Source organism: Hirundo rustica, chromosome 3 (genome assembly GCF_015227805.2).
Source record: "Hirundo rustica isolate bHirRus1 chromosome 3, bHirRus1.pri.v3, whole genome shotgun sequence".
In the NCBI taxonomy this organism is placed as follows: Eukaryota; Metazoa; Chordata; class Aves; order Passeriformes; family Hirundinidae; genus Hirundo; species Hirundo rustica.
The window spans coordinates 54,559,396-54,576,758 of record NC_053452.1 but is presented as its reverse complement, the minus strand read 5'-3'; the positions used below and the strand labels follow the sequence as shown (position 1 = coordinate 54,576,758).

Genomic DNA, 17,363 nt, shown 5'->3' with positions numbered 1-17,363 from the left:
AGTCTCCATGAAAAAAACCCAATCCAACCAGCAAACGCTTCAGCTTTACTTATGCTATTATGAAAATCTGAAAAATGAGAGAGGGAAAGAAGAGAAGCTGGTTACAATTTCCTGAAATTTAAGACAATGTAAAAAGTTTTATTTTGTCTTGATTTGCTATTTAAGTGCTAAAAGAAATTTCCTGTCAAAAATGCTCTCTGCTTTTATAAATCCAAATGTACACATTCCATCAGCTGAGGCAAAGCCAGAAGTGTTTGGAATGTGGCAGAAAGTCTTACTAATGAATGATTAGGATTTATCTCACAAATAATACTGCTTTGTTTCAGTGTAGCATAGGACAAAAAAGTATCTGAGTTTTAAAAGCCCCCTCAAGAAATCATTACCATAAACTTAAAAACACCCATTGCACTTGAGAACAGGGAAAATGGAAATTAGTGTGCTGTGCTGACTGTGCCCTCCTGTAATTCTTCCCTCTTAGAGATGGTCCTGGATACAAAAGCTGCTGCCTCCCACGCCAGCACCTGCTCTGACATTTTAAGTGTCAAGAAAGGAGCAGATCTGGTCTGGGAGCATCATCTTTTGTGGGGAAAAATTATCTGCCATGAGTCCAAAGAAACACCTGGAAGGGTGGAGCAGATAGAAGGCACTTAGTGAGATAGCTACAACTTGGTGACTAAACCACCCTGTAATTTGTTAGCAGTCTGAATTTAAATATGGTCATTTTTACAGTATTTTCCTCCCATTTACAATTCCACAGTCCCTGAGAATATGAAGTCCTACAGAAATTTTTCTTTGGGAAAAATATTATTCTAATATTAGCATAAAATATCACATGATTAATACTGAGCATTAGGCTTTGTTTACTTCACAGACTTGGTTAATGAGGTCAAAACCAAGAACTTTTATTCAGAGATAGACTCCATCCACCTACATGTTAACTCATTAAAAACTAGACATTCTGTTTTCCCTTCTCCTGGTCCATTGACCTCTGCCCCTAAAAGTCTTGCTCTGGCTACAGGATGGCACAGAACATTTTGTGGCAACAGCTCCTCCACCCGATAAAACCACTAATGTCACTGAAAGGAACTTTGTGGGCTGAATCTTATCTCCCTACACAGAGTCTATACTTTTAGACCATGCCTGTCCACAGGTCCCTTTTTCCTTCTTTTGTATTCATGTGTTACCACTTGCAATTTGATTTTACTGTAGTAAAGAAAACTTCCTACTTTAATACTACTGAACTTTTGCCTATTTGATCGACAGCAGTACTGGAATCAGGAGAATTCTGCCAGCTCTTCCACATACTTCCCATGCAACCTTGTGTACCAGGCACTTGGGTTGTGTGGTATCACCCTTACTCATGGTGATGACAGTGGAAAACCTTGAGCAGTCCCACTGACTGCTCTGGCCAAGACACGTAAGTGAGCAATCACCAACCTGCACAAAGGTTACAAAATCTTGTACATACCTTCTCTGCACCTGGGTTAACTACTAGGAAACATTATATTTCATTTTCTTGATGAGCAGTGCAAGCTAAAATACCTTAGTGGCTTGAGAAGAAAGATACTGCAGAAGGATAGTGGAATCACAGGATGAACCTATTAAGCTCCCCATCCTATGTTGCGATATTCAGTAGCTTTGATAATGGTCTCTCTGAAATCCCAAACAGCAGACTTCCTCCCAAGTGTGAAATATTCTGGGTCAAGGCCCAGTTACTGTCTCTGAGCTGTGCTCCCACCTGGCCTCCTGCAGAATTCCTCTCTCAGCTCAAAGCATCATGATCATATTCAAATATTTAATCTTCTTTGAAATATGTTACTAAAAAACTTAACCGAATTCCATTCAGAAAATATCTGACAGAAATTATCAGTTTTCCTGATAGGGGTTGGTTTGTTGGTTTGTTTCCCTTTGACAGAAAAAAATTTTCCATGTTGTCTCTGCCAGATGAGGAAAATGGGTCATGTTGAGAAAGAAGTGGGAAACATGCTGTTGGCACCCCCACTCCCAAACAAACCAATGATAAATGCTACTTAAACCAGGTTTAACATATCTAAGAGATTAGGATCAGTCTTTGTCTCTACCCTAGATAGCTTGCTTTTAAGTGTGACCTCCTTTCCTTGCCTAGACAGATGCTCTTTGTCTGCTGGGACCAGTCTCCATAAAGCCATCCTGACAGCTACCTCTCTTCCCAGTCTCTCCCAAAGGGCTAAGGCTCTTCCAAGTGGTTTCCTCCTGCTGAAAAGGCTATAATTAGCTGCTTCTTCCATTTTCCTCTGTTTAAAGTTGAGGTTATACAGCCTTTCTTCCTATCTCCTGAAGCTTCATGCCCCATCCTGCCCTGCTTTTGGACACATGTGAAAGGAAATGCTATGCTATGGGAGTGTAAGCACATTGCTTAATAAAGACAAAATTTTATACAGTTTTATACAGCACAGTTTTATAGTAAAGAATCGACATTTTCTTCCTTTCCCATTGGGCTGTGGCTTATCTGTTACCCAAAATAGATACTACCTCCTTGTTTCTGAACTATGACTTCCTCCACATTTATGCTAAATATTGTTATTACCCTGTTTATCTCAGTAGCCCAAATATTAAGATTTCCTTTATTGCTCCAGTATATTTTCCCCTATTTTTAAGTAGCTGCATAATAAACTTTCCAGTGAAATTCTATCAGTGGAATAGCTTTTGAAAATGTAAATCCAGCAACAGTACTCACAGATTCAAAAACTTCAGCTAAGAGTGTATTCTGAAAGAATGTTAAGAGGAAATTCTTAGTTTATAAGGGATTTGAAGCTGAGAAGTCTCCAAAATCTTACAAGCGGAAATATTTTCTTACTTTTAAAAAAGTCAGATATCATTTGTTCATTTAACAGAATTTAGTGTCAATATTTTTTAACTTCTCCCAAAAAAATCCCCAAAACAAAGAAAAAAACAAACCCCTCAAAGCCTCGGAATCTTAACATCTTCTAAAAATTGGCTCTGCAAATTCATGGAACTTTTCTTGGTTAAAACAAATTATGTGTCATCTTTTCAGATTTGTCCGACTCAATTATGCAGGTCTCAAAGCTCAGATCACCAAAGAAATTACTGAAAAGCTATTTTAAGTTATTTCATGTGCTAGTTTATCCAAGCCAAGCTTTGTAATAAAAATGTGACAATTATCATTCCTTTGTAATTTAAAACAAATTTATTCCTTCTTAATTTATAATAAATTTATTCCTTTTAAATTTATTTCAAAGGAGGATAACTTTACAAAATAATTTTATAGCTTTTTGCATAGGCTTTGGCAAGTACACTTATCGACTGAATTATATGTGTTTGAAAATAGATATACAGTACTTCAAACAGCAGTTCTGAATTATTGTGGAAGCATAGCTGTTAGTATGTATTTCTTTTTGGCTTTCCAGCCTAGGACATTTTGTAGGACACATATTCACTTAGCCAATTAAGGTTCTTTTGTCAATCTCAGCCTTGAGTTCATCCTGTTGTTCATTTCCATACAGTGTTCCTGTCGGTTGTATCCATCAGTTCATAAATCTAAAGTCTAAGATGCTGAATCCAGAATCTCCACCCAGTCCAAAAGGCCTCTGCATGTCTTTACACACAACTTCCAAGATAATTACCCTATCAAGAATAAGCACCCAGTTAAGTTTTGTTTCGAACTACTCAGATGACATACTAGACAAATCTCACTTATTCCTTCACCGCTAAACATAAAATTTGATTCTACCTCTTCAGCTAAGGTCTTTATTAGTTAGTATTATTTAGAGAAATTTCTGGTAGTCAGATTGCAGTAGGTCGAACAAGGAAACATCTAAGATATGAGCAATTTCACCATAACTCTTACAAAGCTCTAAGACTATTCAGGAAATATATCCTACTCCTTGTCTAAACTCAAGCTTATTGCTGGGTTTTCCTGGTCAGGATGTCTGCTGTAGTAGGTTGTGTACACTGGAATAAGCCAGTAAAGTAAGTGTATGCCCTAGGAAATCCAGATATTTCCAGGCCAGAACGGAGCCAGAGAAACACCTCATGATTTACCAGTGTCAGTGACTGCCTTTGGCCTGCCAATACACAGAGTCACAGAAGACTGGCACGCCGCTGGGATTTCTGGAGACGCAAGGAGTACTGTAGGCACTTGGTTCTGCTGTGTTGGCATTAGCACAGGCACCTTCTGCACGGACGGATGTTCAGAGCGGCAGCAGTGCGCCACTTCCAGAGACTTTGTGACCATGTGGTATCGGAAAGGAGAATCAGCACCTGCCTCTTGGAGCACTTATGCTGAAGTGCACTTATGCTTATCATGAACCCCATGAGCTGTTCTGCCGTGAGGATTGCACAGTGAAACAAGTGGCTCTCGTCTTGCTTGACAAATAAGATGCTCATTTGACTTAAACAGGAATACACTGTGACATCCTATATCAGTAGAGACAATTTTTTACTTGAGAAAAAGAATGGCCAAATAATGATACAAGAACAGAGAGCTGACACAGAAAAGGTATTACATATTCAGCTTCTATTTAAAATGACCTTCAACCCCTAGAACAGCCAGGGCACTTCTCCACATGCTTCTGCCACTGGTGGCAGAGAATGAGCTTTAGGGCAAAGTGCAGCAGCAGCAGCAGTGGCAGCATCATCCCTGCCAGGCCCCAGCTCTCTGCTGATGCAGGTTGTCACTGAGCCAACAGAGACTTTCATTGTGCAGCAATTCATCTACCAATGCTTTAAAACAAGCCTGCAGCCCCTTTCCTCATTTGACTGGCTCGCTGAAAGCCCACAGCAAAATCTGCTGGTTTGACCTCTCCTATGGATGGTAACATTCCAATGTTTTTGACATTGTGAAACCTGGACTTTGTTAAGCAGGTAGGAGAAATAATAAGTGCTATTAAGGTACTCTGAGCTGTCTGTTGGCATTCATTTCCCAGAAACAAACTGGTTGGAATAACAGCTATTGGACTCAGTTATACTGGAAAGACACTTGAAGCAAAAACTGCCAGTTAATGGGAATACCTGAAGGAGGGATGGTGTCAGAGGAATTCAGTAGGAAACAACCTGAAGTGTCCTTTCTCACGTGCTCTGTGATTAAGCATAAGAGGAGTCAAGACTTTCCTTCAGAAAAAAACACTCCTAAGGGAGAGTCAGCATCTTCCATAAAAACAAATGAGAGAAAATGACTCAGAATACAAAATCCAAGGTTGTAACACAGCCAGAGGCATTTGGCTGAGGACAGGGAGCCGGCAGCAATTGCTGCAGGGGACACCACTGTAGATTTGGCTGCAGAGATGTTTCCAGGCAGTCAGCCCATATGAATGGAATAATGGCACCTACGTGGCTGAGAGATATCCGTGCTGGATCAGATCAGGATATTCTGATGGCTGAGTTAAAGGAACAGTCCTTTTTGTTTAAAAGCAGCATATCTGGCTATCTCATTGTGCATAGGATACACGTAGATGTGTGTGCCTGTGTTAGGGAACACTTCCTAGGTCCAGGTGAATGCTCTTTTTTGCAGAAGTTCCACCTTGTCTGTCCCCGTCCTTCCCCAAATCGTGTGACTGAGAGGCTGGAGAGTTTAAGTCTTTAGGTCATCCGTCCTTGAGGAGAAGTCTGCAGTTAGAACTGGTTTTGTGCAAGGAAGCTGCTAAGCAGCTGTAGCTTGAGAAAAAAAACAGGCAACAAATTGTTGTGGCCAGCTGGGGTCAAAGCAGAAGCTCAGCAGGGTTTGGTTGGAGATTGCTAGCATTGAGAGAAGTGGCCTGGAGGATGCATTCAAAAGTGAGTTTCTGTGAGCTGGGAAAAACTTCTTGGCAAGTTAGGAACCACCTGTAGGGACAAGGATGAGGTACAGCCCAGATTTTCATCTGTGCAGCAACTGCCTCATTGACAGTGGTCTGCAGTGCCCAGGACTCAGTGGTCTGCAGAGACACTGTGGGCCTGAAAAGGTGCTAGGAAGCTCTTCAATTTCATTGCCATTAAAAATTCCAGGGAAAGGTAATCTCTGGGTCTGTTGTGGAATTAAAGCTTTGAATTTGCCTTGCATGGCAAAGAAAGAGATGGTTAGGAAACCTGACAAACAGGTCAGCTATTTAGAAATGTAGGAAAATTGTTTGGTGTGGGTACAGTCCTTCATACAGAAGGCCATGACTGTATATTGGATGGCCAGAGACTGCCACCAGTTCTATCTCACACAGAAGCAGGATGGATCCTGCATTGTTTATGGTGGAAAACAAGGGCTTGGAATAGAAGATTCACAAAAGAGCACTAAAAATATTAAGTTTCATGACTCACTTCAGTGCTTAATGGGTTTTTGTTGTTGTTGTTTGGATTTTTTAAAATGTCATATTACAGTCACATTTCCTCTTCTATTTGTTATTGTAACTTTAAGGAGCCTCTTTTCAATTTAACTTTAATTTAATTTTGTGACATTGTGTGTAGCAGCAATTTTTTATTCTTCTAAACACCTTGGACTGATGTAGCAATGACAGGAAACACCAGCAAACTCCTGATAAAAAACACCTTTGGGTAAACGCATCACCAGAGACAAACTGAATGATGTGATGTGCTGAGAAAAATGCACAGACTGGGTCCAAGAAAATGAGAAAAGGTACTTCATCAAATAGCAGGTCTTGTCCTCAGTATCTCTTAGGTAAGCTCACTGCAGTAATTTTGAAATCTCAGCTGTTACTTTGATAGCATAATGCTTTTTCATTTGTTCAGTGACTCTGATGTCAAGAGCAGCTGTGTTCAGTATTTTTAATTAAAAAAAAAAAAAAACAAAAAAAAACAAAAAAAAAGAAAAAAAAAAAGAAAAAAAAAAAAAGAGTAGAGCTTAACATCTGAAAAAATTGGCTTTGTGTGACTAACCACAAACAGGACACATGACTGAGTGGTGCTGCGTTTGCTATGTTCCCCTTTAGTTTAAACAGCTTGAACAAGAATACTCTGTAAACTTAAAGGGGAACTCTCAATTTACAGAATGTGTTTAGAGCTTCTCATCAAAGCAAGCTCCAAATTTTACCCTCTATCAAAAAAATAAGAAAATCTGTACTCTGGAAAAGGGAGAAGCAGAATTTGCTCCCCTCTGTCTTCTCTCTTTAACCTCAGTGTAAGAGTCAGATTTCCAGGAAATACTTGTAGAATTTTTGATGTCTGCCTTTCCTGGGTAGCTAGAGCTATCCCTAGGGCTGTTTCTGATAATTTGAAGAAAATAAGTGTCGTCTAGTATGAACATCTCACATGCAGAAAGAAGTGAAGCACTTAAACCCCAAGGTAACATATTTATATTAACATTGGTAATAAATTAAATGCTTGAGTAGACTCATTGGTTTTGCTAGTAATACTGGATTTTTAAAAGAGGTTTGAATACTTAATTCTATAAAGTAACTTGGAACTACCAACTATTTAATACTTCTACTAATGAATGATCTTGTTCCCTGCAACCCCAAAAAAATGCTTTTCTTAAAAGCCTGATATGAGGCAGTGTTACAAAAAAACCCATGGATACTTGAAATTTTCTGACCTGCCCACAGTCACACAATTTGCTCAGCAGCAATGCAAGATATGCAACCTACAAAGCCTCTTTTGTAGCCCATCATCTAGCCATAGGCTTTCCTTTTTCTCCTCTTGTACGTCATTATCCCTGTACTGGGATAGCATGATCTTTATTGGCTACAGTGCACAGAAACAAATCACAAAAAGTAGGGTCAAAGGGACCTTAAGATTCCTAGATCCTCCCTCAAGACAGGATAAACTATAATGAAATTCATGAAAGCTTCTTCTTTCTCCCTTTATTTTATCCCCTCCTGGGCTTGTCCTGGCTAGAAGGCAGATTATGCACTGGAGATCTAACATGGGTGTATGTATTTCTAACAAGTGAGAAACACATACACACTAGAAAGAGGCTCCATAGTTCTTTCTCTAGCTGCAGGACACCCTAACCCTACTAGAGAAAACAGCTAGTGGAAGTTGATATTGCTTTGCTTTTGCTTTGAAGCATTTCTCATCACTTCCACCTGTGTTCATTAAAGATGGGTTTATGAATGTGGGGAGAGCTGCTGATCAGCAGCTTCTTCCTGTGAAATAATTTCACTGTCAATTATTTCTAAAGGGATCAGTGGCTCAAAATAATATTTAAGGGGTAAAGGGACACTAAGGCCTGGTTTCGTCTTTTGGTGATCTCATAATACGAATGCTACAGGACTGAATTCCTTGTATATGGAAACACAATCAACTAGAGACCCTGAAATCCCCAAAATTTCCAAGAGAAACAGGAAAAAATATATAATGAAGTAATAAACTGTTAGAAATGGAAAATCATGAACTATTTGAAAAGTCAGAATTGTGTTGTTCCAAAACATTTGTCTGTGTCATGGGGAAAAATTGAGAATGAACGCTGTGCACACTGGGGAGCAAACAGTAAGCCAGGGATACAATACATTTGAAATCCATGCTGGTCAGGTAAAATGATAATTCTTGTTTTTATAAAGATAACACACACATTAGTTTATTTACATTTAAAAACATATACTCATGCCAGAGCATTTATCCACAGGGTCGGCAGCTTTGCGTGCTCACTGTCACAATGCAGAGCAAAGTATGCCTCACAAAGGTTTGATACTGACTGTCCTTTGAGTTTAGATATAACTGTCCATAGGTTTGATCCTACCTTCATTAAGATGCCTCAAAAAACTGCAGCCTGGTGCTACATAATGTGCCACTGCTCCCCTCCAAAGAAACTCAGAGACAAGTGCAGAAGGGCTCAGACCATGTTTGCCCTGCAGCCTTCTGTAGCTTTCTTGTCAGTGAGTTACTCAGTGAGGACAAACAGCTGGATCTTCACCTAAACATGTCAGCAGAGAATAATCAAGTAAATCTTTGGCACTATCAGCTATCTTGTGTGTAGGAAAACAATTTGCTTACAATTTTGAGAAGCAAAACTTGTTAAAGTTGACAAGATCTCATACTCTATGTACTTGTACGTTTAGGTGAATTCATAGTGGATCACACTCCTGTTGCTTTGCTTGTTGAATCTGCAGTACCCTGAGATGTGAGGGCACAGCAGCTGGCACAGCCCTTCCACCATAACAGGAAAAATGGAAATAAGCCACAGGCAGTCAGCACTCCAGATGGAAAGGGTCAGTAGTGGTAAGAATCAATAGTGCTAATGGTATGTCACTTTTACAAAAGCTAGTAAGAAGAAAAATGGAAACACTTATCCCTTTTAAAATATACCTTTTACTAAACTGTATTCTATTTTTCAGGAAAGCTGAGTTCAAAACCTATTGATCCCAGCAGCCCTTGCACTGAAACACAAATGAACATAAAGTATGAACGAAAAATCTAAATGTGAACCATCTAAAGTGCATTACATATATGCAGGTGCAAGTATCCTATCTCATATATAAGCATCTGCAATACCAAACAGAGTACAGCTCAAGGGGGGATGCAAAATAGTAAGAATTTTATTAGTGTTAGGTGTTTTGAGAAAGGTTTTATGCCTTGCACAAGAAAGCATGATTTTTGTATAATTTCTTTCAAAGCTTACACTGCTAAAAATTACATACATCCATCACTGATTATTCCACTGGAAAGACTGAAAAAAAGAATCCCAAAATTGCTCAAAACATTGGTTACAGTTAAGGAAAAATGGGAGAAGAGAACCTGGTTCTCCCACTATTATTTAAAGAAAGAATAGATCATCATGACCAAGTAAGCTCCAAACTGTTGCAGCCATGGTGCTCATCTGTAAGGATCTGCCCTAGGTATTTAATCCACACATCTCCCTCTCCCTTGAGTGTGATCAAAGTTGCACCAAAACATGACCTTTGCAATCAACTTCACAAGAGAAAAAGAAAAAAAAAAAAAAGCTTTCAAAAAATTGACCATGTCTGAAAGTGCATTGCAACAACATCTTGTCTCTGGAACACCCACCCCCAACCCCCCCCCTTTTTTTTTCCCTTCAATGGCCAGCAGCTGGGGTTTTTTAGATTTTTGACAGAAAATTGAGTCCACCATGACTGTTAGCTTCACAGAGATGTGTTAAAAACACCCCAACACCCTGAGAGTAAAGAACTTGGCATAGCATGGCATTACACTTTTTTTCCCACAGTGTAAAGAAAACAGCATATTCATACATGGCACAAACCCAGTCTTGGCTGTGTGTTTATTAGAAATGTAACTATATGAAAAGGAAACTTACCTTGAAGAGGGCCCACATTATATTCGCAGTTCAGATAATAATGGTATTGGATTACCAGGTCTAAGAAGATAAAATCCTTAATTCACTATCAAATGCATGAAGCAGAGTTTTTCTCAGAACTGTTTATTCAATGAGAAATTCAGAGACTGAAAACTCACAGGAATTTGGGTGTAATTTTGGGAGCAATTTTCTAAAGCAGCTTTTCCAGGAAAGTCTGGACCTAAAATCCAACAGTATTTCAGGACTGGCTGCCTTACTGTTTTGATAGTGATCTTTCAGCACCAGGTGCAGAGTAAAATTGGAAAGTGTGTCTGTAATCTCCTGAGCATAATTTTAAATTGCCACGCACGGTTCTGGGTAAATGAGAGGTAAAATCATGCTTTCCTGCAAATGTCATATGATTCAAGATTTCATGTCCTTTGTGTCCAAAAGCTCCCAACATTAAGGAAAGAAAAATATCTGTGTTTTTTTTCCCTCAGAAAGCATTTTGTTAAATGTATTTTTCAGATATATTTGCAAGTGATGCCACTGGACATTGCTGAACAGAGTGATGAACAAATGGAATTCAGCAGCTGCTCCCTTCCTGCTCTGTGCAGATAACACTAGGTTTCATGCATGTGGCAGCTCCCATCATTTTCTGTCCAAATCTTGGAGAGGAAAGGAGACAGAAGATAGGAGGAAGCAGTATTTTATATTGCTATTGATTAAACTACTCAGAAACTTTGAAGAAATGATGTTAACACAATTCTGAAAGAGAAACTGCTGCTCAGCTGAGAGGAAACATGATGCCCAAGGAAATTCTTGAGGAGAAATGGGTGAAGGTGTGTAGATATGACTTCTGAAGGTGATGAATACAGTACTTCTCTTTTTGATTCATAAACCAAGTAATTGCTTGTACAGTTAATTTTAAGACTTTGAAAATGTGAAAAATCTCTACCCCCTCTTAAAGTAAGAGGTGTGTATCAGGTGACTAAGGTAAACATGATAATTAAAAGGAATAAAAAATAGTTGGAAGGTTTTTGTAATTGCTCCCTAGTAATTGTTAGGCTTTCCTGATTAATGTTGTTAGAAATCTTGAGCTAAAAGCATTTAGTGTGGAACTGATGTTATCATGCACACACGTTGTTAGGCTTTCAACCAAGAAAAAAATTCAATTACTTCTTACTGCATAGAACACCTTTGAAAATAAAGACCTAGGGACAATATAAAGTCTGTATGCCTCCTGCAAAGACTTCACAAAACCACGTATTTGACAGCCTGCTCCATTTGCAAAGCTGTTGCCACTAGTGACAATTGTTGCTCAAAATGCCTTCACAGCCGTGGTAAACACCTCAGGGCCACCTCAGTCACCGCAGAGCATCACCCAGGTACTGCTAGGGGCAGGGGCTCCCAGCAGGGACAAATCCAAGGTGCACCACCTCAAGGAGCTCCAGAGGACAGTAACTTACAAACACAAAACGTAGTTCTTTCTCCAGATGGTTTTCGGTTTGAAGGTTATCTGAAGGACAGGGTTTCTTTATCATTCCCCACCAAGTTTGCCTAAGTTGGAACATACAAGGTCACTGATTTCCTGTGAGCTTGGTGTACAGGCAGCCTTGCTGAGCAGAGAACATATTCAGCAAACGTTCTCCATGTCCCTTCTCAGAGTCCATCTTTAATTAAAAACATCTGCATAACACTGTTAGCAGGAGCTTTTCATTTGATGGGGCTCTGCAGAAGATCACTTCTCTATGCACTCTGAGTTCCGGGGAACCACTGCAGACCAGCTAGCTGCAAAAATACACACTTAGTAGAAATCTGTAGAGAGAAGTCACTTACGTGCTGAGTAAGGGATTTTCTTCTGTTACTGATTGGTTTTTTCTGAGGTGGAAATATTTATTATAGCCTACACTGGGGCTTTAGTACAAAGTGAATAATGAGTCAACTGTGTTTGAAAGCTGATAAGCTCCACACAGAGCTCTACACTTCAAAACTACCAAATGCTTAGATATGTAAACCACCCCACTGAAGCCACTGAGATTTCTTTTATGTCTAATGCTAAGCAAACATCCAGTCCTAATTAACTAGGACACAGCTTGGCAGCAGAAAAGTAACTAATTTCAGAAGTTTGGGAAATTTTAGGTGGTCTCATTAGCAATTTGTAGGTATTTGGCCCTCTGTGTTAAGAAATAATAAAGCTTACTGCTAAGAAGAGATATGTTTACTTGCAATCCAAAGTGATTCCAAAGAATGTCTTCATTGAGACAAGAATTAGCAGCCATTAATTGCAAATAGTATTGGAAAAATCCCATAAAAATATTTTTTTCTCAGAATATTCTCTCACACTGAAAGAAACTCTAGTATTTCCCCCATCCCTCAGACTTGTCACATAAGACTTATTTTCAGCAGTACCTCACTGTGGAAAACTGTGAAGTGAAGGCTTTAAACACACAGAGAGGCTGAACAAATCACGACTGTGTTCTTCATTCCCCAGATGGCAAGCAGAGCTCTGCTAAAGCACACTGGGTAGCAGCTGCACATTAAACTTTTCTGGCAGTTGTGCTGACCACAGGTAAAGAATGACACAGACTCAAGCTTATGCTAAAGCCAAAAGTTTGTTATATTTCACGTAGCAAAGCAGCATCTGGAGAAAGGACAGAGTGTGCTGCACACACCTACCAGCTAGGGATCCCTAAAGGAGACAGAGCTGGGTTGCTGGGTTTCAGATGTCTCCCCTTTTTATAAGATGTTCACTAGAGGACTGGATGAAAACATGCCATGTTGGAAAGATTGTTGCTGAGAAGGTGGAAGAGCAGGGAGTCATAGTACAGACATGAAGCCAGCTTCAGGGAGTCTTGCTTGTAAGGCAGATGAGATGCCAGTCTGTTGATGGACCACAAGGCAAAACTGATGCCAAATACAGTACTTCAGCTTAAAAGTGGTGCCCTACAATGTCATTTGAGAGGCACACACAAAGGTTTCACTTTTGGTACTGATGTTACAGAGAGTAGGAAGTTGGAAATGTTGTATTTAATTGAATTCTGAAAAAGCTAAAAACAGAAGCAAATGACTTTGAAGTTAATCAGTTCGATCACTCAAAAAGTGGTGGCTAATGAACAGCCAGCTTCCTCTTATTTCCTCATCCTCACTTTCCACAGAAACTGTTTCACAGGTCCTACTAGAACAATTTTTTCCAATGTAAAAAATCCAACAAAACCTGTGAATGTATTTTTCTCTCTAAATAAAGCTCTCACTGAGAAATTATACCAATGGGAAAAAAAAAAAAAAAAAAAAAAAAAAAAAAAAAAAAAAAAGCTTGTAATTCTATGGGCAAGGAGATGTAGAGTTCTATGCAGTTTCCATTCCGCCTACCTGCTTCCTAGGGCTCAAGCTCACAATTAAGCTGTGCATTTCCTTCAACAGAAAAGAAAGGTCTCCTGATTCCAGGCCAACCACTATACTTCCAACAAGAGGCTGCACTTTTTGGACGGTGTGGTACCTCGCATGATCACTACCGCTGTATTTTCAAATTCCCTTTGTTTTAGCCTCCCATCTCATCTCTCCCGCAGGCTGGAAGTCAAGTGGGGTAGCGGGTAGTTTTCACGACAGTCATAGAGCGCCCAACAGGAATACTACCGACCTTGAGCAGCTCCCCAATGCTTTCAACTGCTGCCCATAACTGCTGTACACCAAGGTCCGTTCACCGCCCTGACAGCCGTGGATGGAGCCTGGCCGAGGAAAAAATCGCTTTCCTTTCTGTATGGTTGCTTTGAAATTTCCGTTCAAAGGCACCCGAGGGGTACATAACGCCTTCCTGCGGGCTCTCTCCCCCACGCGAGCGAGAATTTGAGGCCAAACTCCGGCTACAAAGCAAAGCCCTTGGCGGCACTGGGGGTGGGCAAGGTCCGTCCGCCCGCCCCCATCGCCTCCGGGACCGGCCGGGGCGGCTCCGCCGGGGATCACCGCGGCGCAGCGGGTGCCTCCCTCACCCCGGCCCTGACGGAAAGGCTGCGGCCAGACAGCCCCGCCACTGCTCCCGGGTGCCGAGCCGAGCCGGCGGAAAGGGCGGCCCAGGCGGGGGTATCGCGGCCACACCAGCCCCCGCCTGCCCAGCGCCGGCGCTTGGCTGCTGAGCCGCACAGCGGCCCCCAGGAGGCGGCGGCCGGGGACGCTGAGGAGGAGCCGCCTGCGCGGCCCAGCGGCGACGGCGGGCGGGCCGGCCACACCGACCGACCGACCGAGCAGCCGCGGCACGGAGAGAGGCAGGGAGAGAGCCAGGGAGGGCAGAGCGGCAGCGCAGCCCGCGCCGGCAGCGCCATGGCCACCAAGGTGAGCAGCGCCCGGGGGTCGGGAGGCGGCGCCGGGGAGCCCTCTGCGCCGGCGGCCCCGGCCGGGCGGGCGGGGGTCCCGGGCGGACGGGCTTCGTGCCGGGGCTCGGGGGAGCCGGTCCCTCCCCGGACATTGCCCCTTGGCCCCGGCCGAGGGAGGGACGGAGGGAGCGCCGCGCTCGGGCCTGGGCGCCGCTGGACGCCGGGGCGGAGGAAAGTTGCTTTTCTGCGGTGTTTGCGCCCTTCCGTCCCCGCTCCTCGGCGGGACGACCGTAGGGTCGAAGAGCTGCCGGAGGCCGAGGGTGCCCCTCCTGCAGCCCGGGCGCCCCTTGCCCCGCTTCCAGCGAGCCCGGGGAGCGGCGGGGCGGTGGGAGAGGCCTCGGCCACCGGCGGGCCCCGCCGGCCCGGCCCGCTCGCCCCCGGCGCGTCAGGGCGGCTGATGCTGACCCCCTCCCTCGGTGCCATCCGGGGGTGGCTGTGCCGCGTCTCTGGTGGGAGCCCAGAGTCCACACTGTGCGACCTCTTAAGAGTAAGCTCTGATTTTACACAAGGAAAAAAAAAAAAAAAAAAAAAAAAAAAAGACAGGAAGTTAAATGATTTTGCTCAGTTCTTCAACAGTATCTGCTGGTAATGCAGCTGTCAAAATTAGCCCATCCTATCTGAAAGCGGCCTCTTTCTAAATAAACAATATTTGTTTACTATATTGGTTGATGAAAGCATCTCTGCTTGTGTAGGTGTGAGTTAACATGCGCCAGCAACTCATCTGTGACTTATCTCACTATCTCAGGAAGACTTTTTTGGTATTTGAAGTATTACTTTGAGTCACCTGATTCCATTAGCTTGGCCAGCAGTTTAAAAAATTTCCTTTTACTGAGGCGGTTCTCACGCAGTGCACTATTTATGTTGTGCTTCTCAGTGCTGAAGAAATTCCACATCTTGAATGTGTCAGATTTAATGTATAAGTAGCTGTCTCTATAACCATGTAAGCTGATGGTGGCTCATGTTTGAATAAACTTTTTCCCAAGCACGGAGAACTTGATTTTAGGTTTCAAAATCACTTAGGCAGTTTAAAAATACCACGAATATAGTAAATATAGTAAAATTTATGTTTCTTTTGAGCTTTTAGAATATTGTTGATGGACTTGGATTTAACATTGGTGGGTTCCAGTAATTCATGGGATGTGTGTATGAATATTTGTTAGTAACTCTATTGCAGGTGGCAAGAAAATTACCTCTGGTGTGTATATACTACATAATACACAGTATGTTTGGTAGATACTGTACTAAACCAGTTTACTGTTTCTCTGCTCACTTTAAAATGTGGTATCCTCATGGGAGCCTGTGTTCTGTGCCAAACACATGATCCATTTTATTCATACATTTGGAAACTTTCACTTTGCTTTTCTTTAAATATTTTTTGGAGACATTACGGCCCCAGATGGAAGGGTGTATAATTTCTGACTTCCTAACCCAGACTGGCTTGAAATCAGGTGGTGCAGTGGTTTTTTGGTTTTTTTCATTCTACGCATTGCAAGCTATGGTAATGTTCTTTAATCTGAAGGCTAAAATTGATAAGTGGTAGTCAGGAAAGAGCTGGCATTTTATTGCTATTATTTTGTTATGCTGGTAGCTGTGAGCAGTACTGAAGAGAAACTTACTTTATTTTCTGTGAGCTCTACCCAGGAGATGGGTACCACTCTGCAAACCGCCCTGTTTTGGATTTTATTTTGTTCACGTTGTGCTAACATCAGCTATAGTAAAGGATACACTGGGGTTTTTTTTGAGCAGTGTAAGGGAGTAACTGGCTGAAAAAACAGTTTTTAGGAGCTCAGCCAACTGACCAGTCACCATTTCATTTGGAAAGCAAATTTTGTTCTTTAAATTGTAAACTAATTACTCACCTTCTGCTTTTGCTCCTTCACAAATTGCCTCTTTTTGAAAGAAATAAGCAAGGTGTATTTATTTGTATTGTACATGAAATGTTAACAAAACCAAACTGTAAATAGTTGTCTGGAGTATGAATTTTTTGAACTTTAATGGTGTCAAATCCTATATGGCTGATGAGGATGACTAACAGTCTGGCCTGGCCTGTGCTGCACGGGCTGTTAGTGCTTCCTGAATTGATTCCTGTTTAAACTAGAATATACTTCCCAAGGAAGGCTGGGGGCAAATTCAGTCTTGATTTGAATGATGGCAAATCCATTCTGTCTTTTTGTTTGTTTTTAGACCATCACCTCTCTTGCTGTTGATGCTTCTTTCTTTTGAATCTGGACTTGCCCAGCTTTATCATTTTCTCTACAAGATTTACAAATGCTTGAATCAAGGTGTTAGATTTTGTGAGGATGGAGGATGCAAATAGGGATTTCTTCCACAGCTAGCTTGTAATTCTTGGCCAGTTTTCTTTCTCCCACTTTGATAAACCACAGCAATTAAATTCCTAGAGTTTTCCTATATGAAGACGTGGTATACAGTTGTGTAATGTGCTAGCTCTTCTCTGTACCATTCAAAATCAATGCATTTCTTATTGAAACAATAAAAGCTTTTAGGGGAAAGGACGACTATTTTCATACAAGGAGCCTTTACTGATGCTTCCCTAGCATATTTGTTAGCTGGCAGCTTGGTAGGGAATCTTCTGTCGGAACAGGTCAGGGTGGCTGTGGGCCTTAAGCACTCTGAAGGCTGTCGAGGTTGTGTCTGATGTTGTGAGCTAAACTAGCGGTGGCCATTGATCCTCCTTTCTTGCTCCTCATCCCATGCTGTATGTACATCCCAGGAGTCTACTCCAACGCTTGTCAGGCCTGTTTTTAGCCACAGCAAGTTGCTGAAATAGCAAAAATATTCACTGAATGGAAACAGCGGGG

At 41.8% G+C, this 17,363-nt stretch overlaps 1 protein-coding gene across 3 annotated transcripts in view; it reads left to right on the top strand.

Moving 5' to 3' along the window:
• The first annotated feature begins 14,389 nt into the window (after window positions 1-14,389).
• SNX9 (sorting nexin 9) overlaps window positions 14,390-17,363 on the top strand; it is a 61,090-nt gene continuing 58,116 nt past the window's right edge. For 2 of the 3 annotated variants that reach the window (XM_040059669.2, XM_040059668.2), the window contains exon 1: window positions 14,390-14,503. In XM_040059669.2, coding sequence (XP_039915603.1) covers window positions 14,492-14,503 — 12 coding nt within the window. In that variant the 5' untranslated portion in view covers window positions 14,390-14,491. Of the gene's footprint in view, window positions 14,504-15,007; window positions 15,032-17,363 lie in introns of those variants that run through there. The other variant, XM_040059670.2, reaches the window with a different exon arrangement.